This window comes from Psammomys obesus, unplaced genomic scaffold (genome assembly GCF_907164565.1).
Source record: "Psammomys obesus unplaced genomic scaffold, mPsaObe1.curated_primary_1811, whole genome shotgun sequence".
Lineage (NCBI taxonomy): Eukaryota > Metazoa > Chordata > Mammalia > Rodentia > Muridae > Psammomys > Psammomys obesus.
In genome coordinates, this window is record NW_026592666.1 from 7,664,212 (window position 1) to 7,685,360 (window position 21,149).

The 21,149-nt window shown below is 44.7% G+C and overlaps 1 protein-coding gene across 1 annotated transcript in view; it reads right to left on the reverse strand.

The window, feature by feature from the left end:
• Tiam1 (TIAM Rac1 associated GEF 1) overlaps positions 1 to 21,149 on the reverse strand; it is a 211,521-nt gene that overhangs the window by 69,961 nt on the left and 120,411 nt on the right. The window contains exons 7-11 of the mRNA XM_055614916.1: positions 12,340 to 12,564; positions 10,153 to 10,338; positions 4,766 to 4,912; positions 2,165 to 2,239; positions 198 to 368 (exon numbers count right to left, since the gene is read on the reverse strand). Coding sequence (XP_055470891.1) covers positions 198 to 368; positions 2,165 to 2,239; positions 4,766 to 4,912; positions 10,153 to 10,338; positions 12,340 to 12,564 — 804 coding nt within the window. The remainder of the gene's footprint in view (positions 1 to 197; positions 369 to 2,164; positions 2,240 to 4,765; positions 4,913 to 10,152; positions 10,339 to 12,339; positions 12,565 to 21,149) is intronic.

Consider the following 21,149-nt stretch of genomic DNA (forward strand, 5'->3'; position numbering starts at 1 on the left):
GTTTTCTATACTGTGTGCAGGTGGAGGTGGTACATTCATTACAAACCCATGGCATGTAGACATGAGGACAAAGCCCTCGGAAGATTTCCCCCCTCCTCACTGTCACTGCTTACATGCGCTGCACCCTGTCTCAAAGGATGTAGGGCTGCGTGCAAGCAGAGGCTCTTCTCAGTCACACACCCTGAACCACTACATACCTTGCAAATGAGCTCCAAGGTGTCCCTCGCAGTGTCCCCAGGTCGGACAACCGTCAAGGCTGGTTGGTTATTGGGCAGACAGAACCAAGATGGAGTGAAATATTCATGGACCCAAATGTCGCAGTCAGGATTGTGCTGGTGGACACTGGGTAAGACCACCTCTTTCTCCCTCTGTGATAAGAAGTAAAATAAGAAAAAAAAAAAAAAGTAAAGTAGTAGGGCTGTAGCAGTCTGTGCCTAGTGAACTCAGATCCCCAGATGACCTAGACCCAGAGAAACTGCTTATGGTAGTAGTAGAATAGCAAAAGCAGAGAGCACCCCAAGGATGGATGATACATTAGGAGCCACACTGGATAAGCAAGGAAAGAATGGGTTAGATTATTGTAATGTAGACATACTTGATGCTCACATAATATGCCTTTATTAGTGGTTTTGAAAAAGGCAACTAGTTGGTAAATAAGGGTCTACGGATTCCCAGGAACAAGGCTAATAGTAACTATACAGAAAAAACAAGTTCCTCCGTAAATGCTGGGAGGTGGTAAAACGACTCCCATTCATGGCAATAACAGGGTCCGGGAATAAGGAAACCCAACTGTAGAAAAGTCTCAGCCCTGGTTTTGAACTCTACTATGTTCACAGATACACAGGCCTCCAGGGAAAGAACTGCCAAAAAGCGATCACTTGCCTATATCCCCTCACCTACCACTGGAATCATCCCAGGCTGTCCCCATATGCCACATTAAATCAGTGCCCTTAGCACTGGACCAACCCTACAGTTGCATATAAACTGCTCTTTGAGATGAGGCTAAATGCCAGGATGTTAAATCTTAAAAAGATAGCCTAGAAAAAGAGAAAACACAGACATACAAGAGAACTCAAAAGTTTTGTCATTTCAATACCCCATGTGCAAGAAAGGGTATTTCATCATTTAAAATGTATAATACATGCAAAACTGGCCAACTTCAGATATGACCAAGTAAATATTAAAAACTATGTTTGGACTGTATGTAGGTACAGCAATTTAATTTCATCACGGACAAGTATTCAAAGACTGTGCCATGGAAATGCATTCCCTAGGCCGGCCACCTCCACATCCAGAATGACACATCCAGGAAGTTTGAGTAAAGAGAGGCTTTAGCCACTCTTCTGCTCCCTCCAGTACCAAGAACCACACTGTACTCTGGATTTTGTAGACCAGATCCTTCTAGAACACTGGGCTCCGCCACTGATGACTAAGATTACTTGGTTGCTCAGCAACCAAAAAATGAATTCTGTCAAAGTAATCCTGGGGATGGGAACTAGAAAATCCTAGCAACATCTTTGTCAATACTAGAACCCCAAAGGAAGGTGGGATTGGGGTCCTAAAAGAGGATGGTATTTTTTTTCTTTCGTTTTTAAAGAGAAGCTACAGAAAGTGGCAATGGGGGAACTGGTATCTTTATGGGGTTTTAACCTAGCAATCTGAAAGACCCTTTTAAATTCAAACACAAGGCTGAATCATATCTGAATATTTGACTTGGGAGAAAAATGCATTAAAAAAAAAAAGAACATACTATCAGAACACTTCTTTGAAATTAATGCGAACAAAATAGCATGTGTGGGCAGAGAGTGAGGGCACTAAGAACTCACCTCTTGGGAATAAAAGTTGTACATAAAAAGGAATTAGCGATGACATAAAATATTCAGCGATCTCAGAACTCAAATCTTATTCTAGTTGGAATCTTACACATCAAATGATAAGTATGGAAAATGTTATGTCAGCAGGGAAATGTTCTTATTAGCACCAAGATTTAAACCTAAAATGATATTTCCGCCTCATGGTAACCCATTACATAAGGTTTTTAAGAACCTGATCGTCTCAGCTTGTCACACTGAGTGTACCTGATTTTAGTTTCCCTCAAACCGTAGAACTGTACATATGCTAATGTACTTGTTCACCTCCAAAAGGAACACGTGCATATTCTTACCTTGCCATCTGGAACAGTGTCATCAAATATTCCCTCTAAAGATCTCTTTACAGCGTCAGTTCCCTCTCCAAACACCTGCATATACAAGAGCATAGTCTTAAAAAAAGAAATACGGTCAACAGGCCAAAGGAAGCATGGGGCAGCGGCTGGAAAACAGGCAAGGCTTTGGGAAACATCACAGCAGGGTCCAGGCCCTCCTGATCCCAAAGTACGTCACAATTTAAGGTGGAAATCAAGTCCCAGTGAACCAAACTTCCACACCATTAAGAGTTCAAAAATAAAGAAATGATTTGTTTTTAGATGAAGAAAGAAAATTCACAAAAGCAATGAACTAGACTCATTCAGAGAGAAGACTTCCCTTCAGGGACATGGTCACTTGCACAGCCTTTCAAAATCATATCCTTCAGTAGAACTGGAAAAGGTATTTGTAGCTTTTGCATCTTATATAAAGGTTAGAAATGGATTTTCTTAACTTAAAAACCAGAAAACTGTCTATTTTTTGAAACTTAATAAAACCGTGTATCTTAAAAATATAACAGAAAATGGTCAATACCCCAACACAGACACAATAAATGCTATGTGCAGGCTGTTAATGAGCATATGCCACCAGAATAAAGTCAATATTTTTTTTTTAATTCAGTGTAAATAAAGCTACAGAAATAGAGATTTTTTTTTTTGGGGTCTATTTTAGAGTCTTGAATTAGTGATCAATTTCCTATTACAATATTTATGGGTAAGCAAGGTTTTTTTTTAAATTTAGTTTAGGAATTATAAGAATGATTAGAAAACATATTGTGAAGATGTTTGCTTGCATTTATTGAAATTCAGCCACTCATTCCATAGGCAGCAGTTTAACCTGGTATCCAAAAGATAAAGCCATATAAACCAAGAGTTCTAATAGAACAGAACTGTAAGACCACTCCCTCCAGCAGGAGAGGAGAGATGCTGATACCAGCAGCTTCCTTTCCCAGTGGGATGGAGAACCTGTATGGGGCCAAGTCCAGGACATCACACTATATTCTACCTTCCCAAAGTTTAGAAAACAAACAAGGTTGTTGAGTCTCACACACATCTCAGGCCTAACTGGTCTCCCTCAGGTTCTATCAAGACAGAAAAAGCCAATTTCAAAGGTGAGTATGTTGGTCAGTTAGGAAACCTAGGACAGCAGCCTTCAGGACTAACTCAAGAGTGCAGGGAATCATATGAAAGAAGGGGGAGTTAGTATGATGTGGAGAGGATAGGAGCTCCACAAGGACCAAATATATCTGAGCACAGGGGTCTTTTCTGAGACTGACATTCCACCAAGGACCATGTATGGATATAACCTAGAACCTCTGCTTGGATGTAGCCTGTGGTACCTCAGTAACCAATTGGTTTTCCCTAGTAAGGGGAACAGGGACTATTTTTGACATGAACTCAATGGCAGGTTCTTTGGCCTCCCCACCACTCAAGGAAGGATCAGTTCCGCTGGGTTACAGAGGAGGACTTTGCAGCCAATCCTGAAGATACCTGATTAAACAGGGTCAGATGAAAGGGGAGGAGGTCCTCCCCAATCAGTGGACTTGGAAAGGGGCAGGGAGGAGATGAGAAAGGGAGGGTGGTATTGGGAGGGAATGAGGGAGCAGGATACAGCTAGGATACAGAGTTAATAAAATGTAACTAATAATAAAAATTTAAAAAAAAAACTGAAAAAAAAATAAAAATAAAAATCCCTCCCTACAGAAGTTGATGGTTGCAGTTCTCAGAGTAAATGGTTAGGAAATCTGGTGATCAAGTCAGTTTTGCTAAGGGCATCACATGCAGGCTACACTGGTATCTGTCACCTCTTGACTATTGAGTGGTGGTCTGTCCAGCCACAGTAGCCCATAAAATGAATACTCCCTCTAAAAAGACTAAAGTCACTCGTGTCTTATGGTCTCTAAAATCTAGATGAATAGCAGCTCAAGGCTGTTCATGTCTACAATGTCAATGGAGACAGATGACAATTGAGGGCTGAGTTTTCTCGAAGTAACTCCAGCAGGAAAGAAGCCTTACCTAGAAACAGGAACAAGAAGGGCCTCTGGGCACTGTTCCTAAGGGCTCTATACAGCCCAGATTAGCCATGTGACCCTCTGCCAGCCTTGGGCCTGATTAGGAGTAGCCAGCGCGGTCACTCTCATGTTCCTGGGTCCTCGTTCCTACAGGCTGAGGAGCTGCCCATTTACAGGCCCCTTCCAAATACCAGGGGCAAAAATGGTCACATTTCCCTAGGGATTGCCTTGGATGCAGCACCCGAGCCAGCTGACTGTATTTCTGCTTACTTGGCTGCCTATGGAGCCTGCTGTCTTCTGAGGGCTTAGATGAGTGCTGCACTTTTTTTTAGTAGGTCTGTAATTAACCGGAGTTTGGATAGCGTGCAGGTGAGAGACGGATGGCGATGACAGCCTAATAGCAGAACTCAACGTTTGGGGTATAAATTACTTATTAAAAAGTGTCCAGCACAACTAACTTCATGTCAGGTCGATTTAAGTGTCAATAAGGAGAAGCACACACATGGACCTGTGCAAGTCAACTGACACAGAACCTGTGTTGTAGGCCCTTTGTGTTGACTCGGGGACCTACCTGGTTGATGGTTGGGCGTCCCTGCTTCTTTTTGGAGGTAGTGTCTAGGCCCCAGAGAGAAGAGAACCTGCTCCTTCGTTTGCTTGCAGACCTGGACATGGCCTGTGTGCGTCTTCTCACACCAATCTCACCGGTGCGGGCTGCCACCTGGAATTGGTTAAGACAAGAGGCTACAGGACTGGTACTGGTGCCTTCAGTGGCCACCCAGTCCCACCCTGCAGTGACTCGTCCCCTAGCATGGTACTGACTGCAATGCTCAACGCCTTAACCTACAATATGACTCTTACGCACAGAGACTCTGGGGACCTTCTCTGATGCAAAATGAAAAGCTGGCAAGCTCACTCACTGTAGGGAATCAATGAAAACAAATAAAATATGCTGTGTTGCTAAGAGCTAGCTGTCCTCCAGTTCGACTTGACACGCCGTACCTACTGGGTAGAACCACACTTTTTTCAGATACTTCCTAACCACTAAGGAGCAGCTTCTGCATTTTAAAAATGACACCGAAGGTTGGTGAAAACCAGCAGACTTCTGGATGCTAGGATTCCACATTGAATCTAATCTAACCAATCTCTTCTATGTGTTGAGGTCTCTGCAATCTCTTAGAATATATAAAACCATCCTCTTTGCTAGTAAATCATGGACCCAATATACAGGATCTCCACTAGAAAATCCATCATGTATCTGGGCACTTGGCCAAGAAGTCAAAGCTGGCTTTTCCTCGGAGTGTGCCATGTGTATGTGACAGTTCTAGTTAATGGCACAGCTTCTAGGAAATGTTTTCAAAGGAGGGGCCTCTCTTTGGTGCAGTTTGCCCCTACTGACAGGAAGGACTGCATCACATCCTGAAACAGTGGCCTTTTCTACGATGGAAGACCAAGGAAAGAAAACCACCCTGCCAGACTGGACCACTGAGCTTCTCTGTCTCTCTGTCTTTTTCGTCGTGTTGGGGATTGAACTCAAGACCTTACACATGCTAGGAAAACACTCTACCACTAAGCCACATCCAAGCCCAATAAAGGTGCTGATACATGCAAGGTTTTCTCTCATGCATACATGCATTCTCTCTCTCACACACACACACCAACAAATACATATGTATAACACAGATCTTCCATAACTTACATGAGTTCTGTTTAGGTGGAAGGAAAATTACACTTGTTTGTTTGTTTTTGTTTTTGTTTTTTTAAAGCCATACTCTGCTGAGATGCCTCTAAGGTACCATCCAACCAGGGAAAGATTTCAGGACAGGCTAGCCCATGTTTGAAGCTACCGCCGTGACAGCTGTGGAAGCAGGGATCTCGAAGGACTCCAGAAAGCCCATACAGCATCAGGCTTGAACTTTCCCCTACAGATTCTAAGCCACGTCCAGGAAGCTCAGAGCTCTTCTGCCAGGCGCGCTCAACAGGCCACCCACAAGCCCTCCTTTCAGAAGGGCGAGGTAGGAGGCCCAGCAAGTCAGACTGGATATGAAACCCCCCCACCTGCTCTTTGTTGCTGAGGTGAATGTCTAAAAACCTATTTGTCATAGATTCCCACGCGGGCAACTCCCAACATGACAGATGCCAACTGGCAGCAGTCCCAGGGATGAAATGGTATTGGGTAACACGGGGGCCTCCCAGCCCTCAGCACGTCGGCCACACAGCATTTCCCTGAGTCTTCGGTACTGACAGTATCAACACAGAATCCTACTGAGGGGATGGGAAAAGACCCCCACATGCACTGAGGACCAGAGCCAGACAGCATCTCTGCCAGGGCATCACAGAGAAAGGTTTTGGACTCGGATGCAAACAGAAGGATGAGGGAGCCGAAAGGTCTGGCATTGTCTCAGCTAAGTATTTAAGAAACACATATCAGGGGCATTAAAAGGTGAGAGCCAAGACTCCTGTGGGACTTTTTATGAGAGAGATTTTAAGCTGTACTTATTCTTTGGGTATCTGGGGAGAGAAACCCACAAATAGAAGGCATCATAAAACATGTCAAATGTTCTGATTTCTCCTTTCTAAGCTGAAGGCGAGCAAAGGTTGTAAAACGGTTAAATCAGAACATGCTGACACATGTATGTTCCCACAGCTGTGTAAACACAGAAGAAATGGTGTTAAACTTTAGAATCCTAACCGCCCCCCACCAAAAAAAAAAAAAAAGGAAAAGAAAAAACCCAGCTGTTTGGTCTCAGTCTACATACAAACAGCAAAGCACTGAAGTACCGTGTCTGCCGCCCCACGCCACACACACAGGTAGCCTGGAGCAGTGAGCAGCCTGGATCTGTGGAGGCAAGCAATCGCAGATCAAAAGTACTCAAAAGAAATGTTCCATGCGTGTGGAGCAGGCTCAGACCTTTCCCTCATCCTTATTCAGCAAACAACTCAGTGTAAGTATCTGCGTAACATCAGCGTTAAGCACTGAAGTAACACAGACATGGAGTGCATGGGGGGGATGAGCTGCAGCTGTGTGGGAACAGCACACCACGTCCTATAAGGCACGTGACCACGTCCTATAAGGCACGTGACCACCTCCTTTGGTGTCTGAGGGGGTCCTGCTGCCACTCTTCTGAGGACGCTGAGGGGTGACTATCACAGCAGGCGTGTGTTAGCCTGCTCATTTCCTTCCCAGCATGCCTCACTATCTGCACTTACCATGTTCCATTAGCTGCACGTGACCTTCCCGTCTCTCCTACAGGAACATGAGCTCCAGTAGGACAGACTCTCTGTGTTCTTTGCTCTTTTAACCCTCATCACAAGGCTAGCAACTGACAAAAGCCAGGGATAGGCATAGATTTGTCAACCAAATAAATAAATAAATAAGAAATTTAAGATCAAATAATATGGCAGCAATAACTTAAAGAGCAGCAACCGGTGGGGTGGGGAGGAGACAAGGAAAAGCACAGGGAAGACAAATGGTTGTGCGTGCAAACACTGCCAGTCTCAGCACCTGGCCAGCTGACTGATGTGAGCTGCTCAAATACTCTAGCAGGTTAGCCCTGTAAGCTGTAACGGTAGCCACTTCTCCCACCCCTCCATAGACAGCAATGACCACAGGGTATAGAAAACAGGCTGGCAGAACTGCTGGACAAGAACTCATGGGTTTCTCAATGGTCAGAGCAGACAATACCTCCTCTGTGGCGGGCACCTGGCTACAACTATCAGTCGGCTCATCTGTGCAAACAAGAACAATGATAACCTTTCTTCAAAGAGTACAGCAGGGGCCCTTCACTTAATGAAGGCAAATCACTCAGCTTGACTGGGGCTCTCCTAGCAAATGGGACTCCCATTGCAGCTCAAAGCCCTCCCCTGGCCCCAGTCCCCTTTACCTCCTCCTTCCATCCACCCCCACTGAAAAGGAGGAGGGTGGGCGGATATCCTAGACAAAGGAGAAATTGAAGGATGCTTCAACTCCCATAGAGAGGAGGGGACCCTTAGGGTCAAATGACAAGGAGAGATGGGGGGAGCTGTCCAATAAATCGGACTAAAATTCCCTGCTTGGGGTGTTCTTCAAGGGCTGGTGCAGAAAACAGAACAAGATACCCAATAAAGTGGCCTAACTTGTTCTGTCACAGAACAGTCTACTGAACTGACTGGCAAGGATGCGTGGACACCAAGCTTTGCACTGCTGAAGCAGATAGCAAGAAACAGAACAAAGGAACAGAGAGGCAGACATGGGAACTAAACACTATTTCTCCCAATAACTGAGTAAAAATCCCTCTGAGTTACCAACTCAACCTCTTCTGCAACAGGGCAGAGTTAGCTCACCTGCCACCAAATGGGAAGAGTGAGTCAAAGACATTAAGAGAGGATCAAAGATTTATGGACGAGTAGCTCAGTGGCTTTTCCTTCTGTCTTAGTGACATAAGCTCCAATGGCTTATAAGAAAATAATCAAAGCATACACATTTGAGGGAGACAGTAAAACTGCATTTCTTCACCTTCTACCATCTGACAGCAAAGGCAGAGGGATGTGACTACCAAAGACTAACACATATTACGTGAGATGAACTTGCCTGTTAATAAAAATAAATAAATGCTCTTAACTACAACATTGTGACAGAAGCGAAGTGAAACTTTTAATCCCATATATATGTATATATTTCATATATATATGTATATATTTCACACACACAGAATAAAAATTTGGCTAAGTCAAAAACTAGTGTTCAGGTCTCGAAGTAAGAGACCTAGGCCATGTAAATGAGAACTGGGTTCAGGACTTAGTCCTCGCTTGTCCAGTTATTACAAGAAAAACAAAACTGTAACAGCCATTTAGAGAGGTACGCAAGCAGGCTAGAGCAGGGCTGTAACTAGCAGTACAAGATGGTTTTAACAAACTCTAGACAATTGGTGTAAGACTCTTTCAAAATTCAAATCTCCCACTAATTGTCTAATGATGACACTGATGTGTGTACAGAGAGCACAGGCACCTCAGACTGAATTGCAGCTCAAAATTCAATGGAGGACACAGCTGGCCCCCAGTTAAGACTTCCCAGCAGCTCTGGACCCTGACACTTAAGTATCTAATTCCACAGCAAATGTGTTACAGTGTAGTGCCATTACAAGGGTGTCATCCTGGATGAGCTGAAACATGCTGCTTGTACGCTTATACAATGACTGTTTTTCCCCTTTGGCAGAAATGGGCCCAAAGTACACAAAGCTGTTTGTAACTTAGCAAGTCCTGAGAATTACAGATTGTGAACACAGCACCACACACAACCTGCTGCCCCCGGGGTCAGACAAAAAATTCCCCCTTCAGAAGCTGAGTGTTCAGCTACCTTGTCACTGAAACTTGGCCCTCCTCTAACACATCATATAATTACAGCCATCACACAATGACAAAGCGAGACCTCCAATCTCCACAAAGATCCACGTTTAAGGTATGGTGTGTGGGGACGGAGGAGAATATGCCTATGCATGAGAGAGAACAGATCTGCATGAGAGAGACAGATGAGGGAAAGCCCTCCATCTGTCATTTACATAAAGCTAATTTCTCTTTCAACTTTGCCAAAACTGCCTAAACACAGCAGCCATCTACAAGCGCTGCAGTGAACATATCTGGAGACAGCACCTTTGTAGGGCTGCGATGTGTACAGCTCAGTGGGAGAGTGTCTCCTATATGTGAGGTCTTCCCAACACCATGGAGAGCGGGCAGGCTGGGGGTGAGGGAGGCACCAGCGGCTTTTGCATTTTCTTTGCACATTTGTTTAAGCCCTATCAAAGAGACTTAAGTACATTTCCACACAGGTTCAAATATAATTTTACATTAACTGCAAAGGAAGAGTTTTTGGACATCTGTACAGGACACCAAACTAGGGAAACACTTCAGAGACTCCTGTCAACTTCTGTTCAGGGTTCAGCATTAAGATGAATATTTTCCCAAAATTCATTTGCTTCTACTCACCAGGGCATGAAAAGACGATACGGAAAAGATCCCAAGACGGCCCATCGCCACTTTTGTAGGCCGGCTTGCAAAAGCAAGCAGCCTTTTGGGGTTTGGCAGCTCCCCACCCTGGAGGCTGGCTAAATAACAACGGAAGCGAAACAGGTCCATCTGGAACTGTTCCAGGTTCTGCTCCCAAACAAAGATCTACAGGAGCAAATAAAACAAGGAGAGAAAGGTCAGAAATGGTGAAAACATCAGCCATCTTCTTCTCCAAGAACCTCGCAGATCTGTTTGCTGTAAAGGCACTAATTACAGTTCTAGCAGTTGTAGGTCTCCTAGGGTGCATGTTCTCTTCTTTACAAAGATCCGGTAAGCATAAACTCAGTATCAAACATGAAGCCCCTTATTAGTGATTAGCTTCCTGGGTACTGGGAGGGAGGCATGTTGGGTATGTCAGTTCTGACGATAAATGTAAGGAATAAAAATGTAGGGATCTCCAGTACCGAGGACTTTAATGTCAACTAAGAGATGCTTTTACTTAAGAAAAGAGAAGAAAACCAGGTTGGTTAAAGGTCAAAGCAAATGGACCAAAGCTTTGGCAAAAAAGGGTTGGAAGTAGTAAACCGTCAATGATGGAAACCCAGATGCTGGGGTACGGGGTTCTAAACACTAACGTCCACACGTGTTTGTCACTCAAAGTGGCAAAATATCTTCTGTCTACTGATGGGACATTCAAATAAGATCACAGAACAGCGAGTCCATTCAAGAGTTGTGCACTGGTACAAACAGCACGTTCATGGGGCTGGAGGGATGGCTCAGCAGCTCAGAGCATTTGCGGCTGTGACAGAGAACCCGGGGTCTGTTCCCGGTACCCACGGAGCATCTCCTACCATCTATAAATTCCGTTCTAGTGGTTCTGATGCCCTCTGCTGACCTTTGTGAGCACCAAGAAGGTACATGACACAGAGATATACTTCAGAGGACACTCATAACATAAAATTAAATTTTTTTTAAGAAAGTGAAAGCTGAGAGGTCACTGGTGACATATCCTTTTTTAAGCTTTCTGAAAACCAGGGAGAACAGACGTGTTCACGATGGCACTGTTCACAGCAGCCGAGAAGCTGCGAATGACTCAAGCATCCATCAAAGGAGAAATGGATAAACAGCTGAACAGCGATGCATATGTACAATGGGTTAAGGGATAAGGACCAGCCCCAAAAGAGTGAGACATAGTGATGTGTAAGCTGTGATGTAGATCAAACTCCAAAAAGCTAAGGGAAGAAAGCAGGTGCAATCCCGCTCCTATGGAACATCTATCTCAAAGGGGCAGCCCTTCAAGACAGGGTGCCAGGGACAGGGTGCCTGTGTGTGTGTGCGAGTGTGTAGGCAAGTGATTAACAGGAGTTGGGTTCCTTTTAGAACTAGATGAAAGAAGGGGCATCTAACATTGCAAACACATGGACAGCTGCTAAAGTGTTGCTCACTTTACATGGTTTTGTGCTATGTGAACTTGCCTGAGTTTAAAAACTGCAGTGACCAATAATAGAAAGAACAGAGCAAAGGGCCCTGAAAAGCCATAGTAACCGTGTACAAACTTTTGCCATTATTTCTCAGACACTATAGCACAGCAATTGCTTACATAACATTTATCTCTACCAGGTTTCCTAAATGATCTAGGGATGAGTTAAAATACATGAGAGATGTGAGTAGATTATGGACACACACTGTGCCATTTTTTTTACATCAGGGACTGGAGCAAACACAGATCTGGGTTTCTGCAGGGGTCTTGAAACCAATTCCCAATGGGTAATGCAGGACAGCTGTATGGATTTTTAAATAAAACACCTATCACTTTTTAAAATTTAGAAATAAGTCCTCCTCACAGCTTGGCCCCATGAAAAGATGGAGAAGGAAATCAAGAGATTTCTAATTACACCAGTTCTCCAGAATCACAAAGATTCCCCAGGAGGTTCTTCTCTCTGATTTCTGTCTTTCCTTCACTGTCATATTGTTCCCTTTAGCTCGTTACAATCAACTCTCAACAAAGGGCAAAGAAAACTGACAGCCACAATAAAGACTTTAACAGTCTGGTTGACAGGCTGCTGCCGTGATAACAGAAGATGTTTTAAGATTCCCAGACAGAAAATAAAAAAAGAGCCCCAACAGATCTGCCCAGCGCCAAACACACACAGCCAGGCCAGTCACCTGGTCCAATATGGTCTTCTTCTTCTTCGAGTCGGTGACAGAGGACAGCTGCATCTCACCCATCTTCTTCATCTTCTCATCCATGTCGATCTTCTGTTCCAGTTTCTTGATTTCTGACTTGAGGAGGCGGAGCGTGTCTTCCTTGTGGTGGTGTCTTGCAACAGCAGCTGCGCAGGCAGAGTGGATGGCGGTGATCCAGTTTTCCAGCTCTGTCTGGCTGGTGGTCTACAGGAGGAGGGTGCAGGGAGAAAGAGCAGCTTCTTAGAAGTTCATAGAAAGTAACAGTGTGTGTCCAGGGAGGCAGTGTGACTGAGGCAAGGTGTCAAGTCTAGACCAACACTCATGGACCCGCGCATGTGCGCATGGGAGACTACCTTGAATTACCCCTTCTTGAAATCCACCAAAGAAAGCCCTGCCCACAAATACCATCCTCAAAAGAAGCAGGATGATGCCCAGTGTACCTAAGAAACCCTCTTGCTTAAATGGTACTTCTAAAGAACTTATCCCAGCTTGAAGCAGCTATAGTAAATTTAGGGTTGGTTGAGGAAGAGGTTCCAGGCAGACACAGAATCAATACTGCATTAAGAAACTCCAGGAACGCATCCATGAACAGCAACAACCCAGCAGAAATGCACAAGCCACCAACAGGTTGTTTAAGAGCACTGGTGTTGGTACGATGTTCTTGTGGACTGTACACACCTCACCCTGTTCATTCAAATGCTGATTTCTCCCCACTCTCTGGATTCAATCCGGACATGGCATTGTGATACTTATTCTAAGCATCACCTGTCTCAACTTGGTGTAAACATGCCAAAATAAAGCAACCAACCACAATGTTGAGCAACAGAAAGGAAGCAGGAAGAGAGGGAGGAGCCAGAGGATAGGAAGGTGGGAGGCGGAGGAGGAGAGAAGGGCAGACTGAGAGCTGGAAGAGCAGAGCTGGAGCAGAGATCTTGGAACGACGTGGAGAGATGGACTGGACCTAATATATCACTAAAAGCAAGTATAATGTGGGAAATCTAAATGTTAGGAAACTATGAGGGCTTGGAGGTTTAGGATGGACTAACTATTGCCCAGCATTGTGTTGTAGGTTAATTAAATAAATCCTAGTCTCTGTGTGGTGATTTGGGTATACAGTGTTTAGGATTAACAGCAGCATTAATAAAAGATAAATCAATAGTAAATATTAATAGTCACCTACAACACAAAGGGGCTACAGAGATGGCACAGAGGTTAGGAGCAGAGTTGGCTCTTCCAGAGGACCTGGGTTTGGTTCCCAACCACATGGTGGCTCACAACTGTCTGTAATTCCTATTCCAAGGATCTGACACCCTCACCCAAACATGCATGCAGTCAAAACGCCAATGTGCATAAAACAAAAATGAGAAAATTATTAAGAAGAACACTAATATGGCATGAATGAATGAATGGCATCAATGCCATGAACACCAATGAACATGTGACCTCCAAGTGGGAGTAGCATAAGACAAAGATGCTCTCAAAGGTAAAAGTGTAAAGTTTGGGGACAAAAACTCATGTAATAACTTGTGCAAAAGATCAAGACAGACCAAATCCTGGCAGAAGAGCTATTGGCTTTTGATGACTGCTGGGAGAGGAAAGTCAGTTTGCTTTAATGGTGTGAGACCTGGTTTATCAATATACTCCAGGGCGGCAGGCTCCATACCGAAGAACAGTCTCCAACTGGGCTCAATGGAATGAGAGAGAAAGAGAGAGAGGCAAAGAGAGAGAGGAGAAAGAGAGAGAGAGAGAGAGAGAGGGACAGTAGAGAGAGAGAGAGATAAGACAGACAGGTAAAGAGGAAGGAGAGGAAGGATCTGAGAGGATTTGGGGGAGGGAAACATAATCAAAATAGGTTATACAAAATGATTTTTTAAACTAGGAAATCAATCAGGAAATATTCGTAAGTGTGGGGATGCTACACTTTTTTAGGTACTTCCATAAGCCCAAAGATCTCAGTACAGGGACAGGGTCTAGCTCACCTGAAGAATGATTGGTTCAGTCACTGTAACACTAAAGTGGCTGATGTCATTGCCCCCCCCCCCCTTTTAGGCACTAATCTGTATATTTTTTACCTCACTTAGCAGCTTGGCTTACAAACAAAATTCTTTTAACAGGACCCCTATATAAAATTCTTTTATCAGGACCCCCACCCCCAGCATATTATTCCATGGTGGCTGAGAATGGAAATTTTAATCAAAGAACCACTGAAGCTGTTGCTAATCACTCTGAATCTGAGCGTTTTGTATTCATCCAAAGAACCGGCATCCAATATTAAAAATGTTGTCTTGCAAGAAAACCAGCTTACAAACCTAAAATCTCTGACAGTTGTTGTGTTTATAAAGAGAAACACATTGCCAGTGGATAAAGACTGCAATCATCTACACACAGAGGCAGCGACTGGCAAGTGAACGGAACTGATCTGTGTGGCCTGAGCAGGGGGAGAAGATGAGGTAACAACTTTAAAGCCACGAGCAAACTCAGACTGTGTGAAGCTGAAGGAGTTGCATATGTGCATACGTGTATAGAAACGTGCATATTCACACTTGAAGTATTTAGACTTCCCTTCCCTTTCAAGTCCCTTTTCTTACACCTTTTCCCTTGAAAAGCAGAGTTGAAGCTCCTCCCACAAATAATGAAAGCACCAAGCCCGCTGCCTGGATGACCCTGCCCGATCTCTGCACCTCTCAGGAGAGGCTGATTCTGTAGACTGGGTTATTTTTCCTGATTTCCTTTGTTTACCCAAGTTGGGTTTTAGAGACAGGTGAAGACAGCTTATGTGGCCCAAACTCCTGATCTTTTATCCTTAGCCTCCTGAGTGATAAAGAGATTACAAGTGTGAGCCACCAAGCCTGGTTACATTTTTATTTTTGTTATCAAAGGAATCAACCTGGATAGAAAAGTAATAATAAGGATTATTTTCTGAAAAAGAAAAAAAACAAAACAGTAACACCAGTGTTGGCAAATGCTGAGAGCAAAGTGAAGCTCCACACACTGCTCCCTTCTGGCTGCTCAGAACGGGGATATAAAGGCTTCAGAAAGCAAAGCACAGCCCACTGAGGCTGGGTATACAAATGCCTAGTGGCCCACTAAGTGAACTCATGGTATAGAACCAGCTAAATATATTCAGATGCTCTGCAAAATTAGTGTGCCAGAACACACACAGCAGCAGCAACAGAGCGTTAAAAAAGGTTTACTGTTACTTTTTGTATGTGTCTTGTCTGCATGTGTGTCTGTGCAACTTGTGTGTAGTGCCAGAAGAGAACAGTAGAGGGCGTCACATCCCCTGGGGCTGGAGTGAAAGGAGAATCACATCTGTTTCAATCCCGTGAGGAACCTCGGCCCACCTCAGCCAAGGGGCAAGGTCATCCATTCTGATGTCATAAGGCTATACCCATCTATCTTTCAAGAAGTGGAAACCAAAGGGACAGGGTAGCTTCAGTGGCGCTTACCCAGCACTGCCAGGGCTCTGTGTTTGATTCTCAGCACACAGACAATCAAAGAAATCAATGGAGTTGATGTCCATTGAAGTTAAACATCATCAGTCTTACTTCTTTAAAGATGGGCAGATGAAGCCATAGGCTGGGATGGACCTGGGACCGACAGAGTTATGTGGAAGGCACAGAATTCCAGTGTGCTAAGAAGATAGATTGCTCTGGAAGCACAGAAGCAACACGCTGTGCTGTGTGTATGCGTGCCACCGTACTGGACTGGGCACCTACACAAATGACAAAGATGGGATTCCTTTATGTGTATTATATGAGATAAAAAAAAAAAAGACAGAGAGAGAGAATTCATTCAGAAACAAAAGGGGAGCCGAGGCAGGAGCATAGCTGGCCAAGTGCTTGCACAGAAGCATGAGGAGCTGAGTCTGAGCCCCAGCACCCTTGTACAAATTTGAGTGTAGGGGTGCATACTTGTAACCCCAGTGCTTGGAGAGGAACACAGGCAAACCCAAGGCTTGATGGCCAGTTGGGCCTCGCCTAATCAGAGAGCTCCAGGCCAACAAAAACCCTGTCTCAAAAAATGTGGAGCGCTCTAGGCTGTCCCTTGGCTTAAACACACACACACACACAAACGCCCTAGCACAAACATGAGAAGAATAAATAAATAAAATACAATCAATCAAAGGAAGAGGAAAATGTCAGTCCTCCAGAGCTAGAGAAACATGTGATGACAGGTTTATAAAACATTTAGCCATCAGCCCCTTTAACCACTAACCATGTCTCAGCCATCTCCCTCTAAAATCTTGTCAGTGGCTGAAGGCATTTCCATTAGTGACAATTTTTACTCCTGCTGTCCTGTCTAAATAAAACAGCAGCCCCTGCCATTCTCTGTCATTAAGCCGAATCCATTTCTGAGCAGAACAATTCACTAAATGAGCTGTGGAGCAAAGTTGGTCCTTCACAGCAGCACAAGGGAGCCCGTGCTGATGAGAGGGTAGGAAACCTGTGTGCTGACCGCTCTCAATGGCTGCTTCTGGGGAGAGAAGTCTTGACACACTTTCAGTTCGCAGGCTCAAGAGCTCTGAGATGACCACAGCAGACTGCTGACTTAGTGCAGTGGGGTCCAGGGTGGCCTCTCCACAGACTACATTCTGGCCCTGAGAGACCACACATCCCTGCCCACCCCCTTCCAGCCATCATACAAATAACAGTGAACAAGTAGAACGCGGTGCTGTGACCCTTCTGCTGCCTTCTGTGGATGCTGTAAATACTACATGAAGCTCAGTGAGGGGAAAAAGAGAAGTTCTTGCCAACAGATAATCAGAAAAAAAAAAAAAAAAAGAAGAAGAAAAACTGTATTTGCATAAGAGCCCCTCTGTGCACAGAGATATGATGAAGCTCAGGGCTTCATTATGTATTTAAATAGATCTAGCTTCAAATTATCCAATGCATGGAGGACCCTCAGTGATTTCAGATAATCAATGGTTTACGTGAGTGGCAGGCAAGGGAGGCTCATTTTAAACTGCAAAAATGAAATCCTGGCAAACAAATGCCATACCTGAAGAACTAAAATTTGGGATAAATTGAGTTGATAGAAGCACAAGTATAATTCTACAAAACCTAAACTTCTGTCTATAATTTTAAAAGAACAAAAAGGGAAGGAACAGAAGTGTCCATCTTTAAGAGAAGATAAAATGAGAGCCCTGCGAATTTCGAATTCTTCGAAAACCTTTTGCATATTCATATTTCACCTTGGTCATATTCATCCTATCTAAGAGTTTTATTAACACAAGCCTTAATTCCGTGTGCATTTTAAATATCTATAAAGGGAACTTAACATGGAGATTCTCCTGTCCCACTGGAGTCTTAGCGGTGCACACACACCTGCTCTCTTCCTGTCCCCAGCACTTTTACAGAAGGGGACTCGAGTACAGGAGCCAGGTGCGGCTGAGGCAGAGGCTGCTGGCTGCAGACAGGGAAGTGCATGAATGCCAGCCCTGTGAATGGAAAGCACGGCACTATGGGCTGGAAACGAACATGAGGACCCAAGAATGGCAACCGACTAGGCTGTGAGAGGAGCCACCACAGGCAGATGATGGCCAGGCAGGAGAGAGGTCTCCTGATTATGTAGGAGCAGAGCCTTAGATCACCAGATATCGGATGCAAGCCAGAGAGGAAAGGAGCAAGAACAGAAGACTCTGAAGTGTCCCCTAAACCTATGGCATCCTCAGAAAAGCCAGAGGACCTGAAGCTGGGGAACAGCACCAGTACCTGTTACATACAGTGAAAACAGAGCAAGGAGGTAGAAAGAAAGAAGGTGTGCCACCCTTGTCAAAAGTCCAAACCCTGGCACTCGCCTGCAGTCCACTTAAATAACATCCACCTTTTCTTCCCTGTAAGTAGCCTGTGTTGGGTCTTGGAAAATTAACACAGTAACAGAAGGGTATGCCATGCCGCTGACTTCTGGCCCTGTGATAAACTCTCCATTGCAGGAGTTCTATTCCAGCCTCAGGAGGTCCCATGCTTTAGAGTGCTTTCCTTGAGGGTTTTAGTTTCCCTTCTATGGCTTGAATAGGATTCTTTGCAAAACCTCATGGTGAAATTGGTATCCAAAGTAGCTGTGTCTAGTGGAGGTACCAGGGTCAGGGGCAGAGCCCTCCTGAATGCATTAATGTTCTTGCTGTGTGAGTAAATTCCCGCTCTCCTGGAATTAGATTTCCTAAAACAGGAGCAGGTTATCAAATAACGGAATTCCATGGCCCTGCCCACCCCTTTTTGTACATACCATTTTCCCTTTCGCTGCCTAGCAAAAGCTGAAGTTCAAGATGCTGCCACCAGAACCGTTTCTAAGGTGCAGCCTGGGAGCAGGAATGCAGTCCTCAGTGTTGGGGAATCAGGAATTCTAGAACAAATCAGCACATGAATGGCCAAAGAGAAGAAAGATCTTAGATGTAGCTTGTCCTGCCTCTACTATAATGAAGGAGGATGGCATACAGATCTGTCATGATATTGACAAACTCACTTCAAAGGAAAAACCCTCAAAGACATTTAAAAGAGTTGTGTTTGGGCTTAGGTTACCAAATAAATGGGAAAGAACTGTGGGATAAGAGTTAAGGTACCGCAAACTCAGAATGAATTGACAGTATGATATGAAGTGGTGTGGGAGAGGAAAATGGATGTGGCGAGATCCTCAGAGCAGGCTGCACAGGAGGACAGGAGGCACAAGTCTACAGATAACAAGGACAGCTCAAGAGCCTTGCACAGACAGCCCAAAGAGGAGATGTGGCCACTACCTGAAAACCTGGCCAGACGAAATGATTAATGCCCAAACAGGAAAACAGCAAGAGTCACTGGCATAGCAGAGAACCTCCAGAACTCCCCAGGCATGGGAGCAAGGGGAGGCCAGCAGGCAGGCTGACCTACAGGCAGGCCGCTGCAGATATGATGCCCAGAGAGATCTGGTCAGTATGTACAAGTGCCCTCTACGGTCTTTTCCACAGTCTACTTGTTGCCTTTCATGTTGTCCCCTAGCCTGCTATACCTGTCCCAGCTTTTTGTCTGTGACCTCTGTGACTTTCCCAAAGTCTGACACCTGGAAGAAGGATCCCCAGAGCCTGAGGAAACCCAAAGCCTGTCCTTATTCACAGCGAAGCCATGTTCGACCACTATAAGAAGATGGTTAGGAGGAGCACGGGGACTTCCCTCTGTTTCTTACAAAAGTCAAGATGGTTATGATGTTGACTGAGAATTTACTGAGTGTCTGTCAGACACTCAACCAGGTTACCCCATTCAACCTGCGACTCAAAAGACTCATACAGATGCCGTCTTTCCACGTTTCCTTTTAATATGCACAAAGTAGCATTTAAAATGTACAGGAAATAGCCTAGTGAAAATCATACCAATAAAGGGCAATCTTCTGCTAACATCAATCTTCCCTTCACCCTTTCACATATCCAACAGCACGTGATCTTCTACTCAGTCAAGCATCTCTCTTGCCCTGACTGGTAGCTATGCTCCCTAGGCATTTGGTACAGGAATTTGAAACACACGTTGGGATGATGTTTCCTGCAACTGGCTTGAGTTGTCAGGAATGATGGCATCCTCTAGGGGCAGATGAATGAACATCAGGGAGGAAACTGGACTTTGTAAGTGGGGGTTCTCTCTCTGACATCAAGTCGGAGTAAAGGGCTCTAATTAGAATAGTCCAGAGGCAGGAGACACAGCCACACTCTGCAGACAGCATAAAACTTCTTCTACATCTGCTGCTCTAATCTTCTCCTTCATTCCTGCCCCCACTTGTCACACAAAACCCCTTTTCTGTTTCTGGGGGTAACATGAATCTCTTCTCCAGGGCGCACGTGTGGGTATCTGCGCAGCGGGGTCAAATCAACAGCATGCAGGCTCTGGAAACAGTGTGCAGTGAATTGAGCCCTGGGGCTGAAATAACCTACAAATTATTTCCATAATCACGGCTGATCTCCCTTGCTTTAACCTCACCCCTGCACACATGGGTTTCTTTCAAATTCGGCCCCTCTGGAGTTATGTGGATTACAATAAGCAGACGGCAGAAAATGCCGTCATGGATTCCAAACAACAGTAATTTCCTCTGAAAAGGTTCATTTTTGTCCTTTATCCTACATAAGTAGCATAAAAATTCCCATAACAAGAAGACGGAGGTTTCCGTGAATACGGTCTTCTGTTGCTGCAGAAAGCACTTTATACAATGTGACTTATCGGGTAGATTCCATTAGCAATTTTATGGCCGTGTAAGTCCTCTTAGCAGGAATTTGTGCTGAGCTGAGTAAGGAAGACAAGAGCAGACCTTGCCGTCAGTCAGGTTATCATCTTCTGTGTGTGATGAGGCAAGAATGACCCGCCAGGCCACCAGTGACAGGAGTTCCCAAGGGGTGGCCTAACTGCTAGGCCCAGGAAAGCATGGCCACTCTAGTGGCACCACGATTTTTAGGATCAGCAGTGACAGTGGTGGAACAGATGGCAAACACTCGGACAACAAGAGGATGTGGGGAACAAGGAGCTTGAGTTAGTGTCACCCTGATACTCACTGTGTACCCTGGTGGCTGCTCCTGCCTTTCTGAGCATCAACCTCGCAAATGGAGTGAACGATCCAATCAATAAATTACAACAGTCACCAAGGGATGACCTCCCCCCTTTGGAGCCCTTTCAAGACAGTGATAGACTTTAAATCAGCCCACAGGAGATACAGAAAATAAAGGACAGCATTTCTAAAGAAACAAAGTGTGACATCAATATTAAAGTTATAAATGTTGCATCATTTTGCGTGTGTGTGTGTGTGTGTGTGTGTGTGTGTGTGTGTGTGTGTGTGTG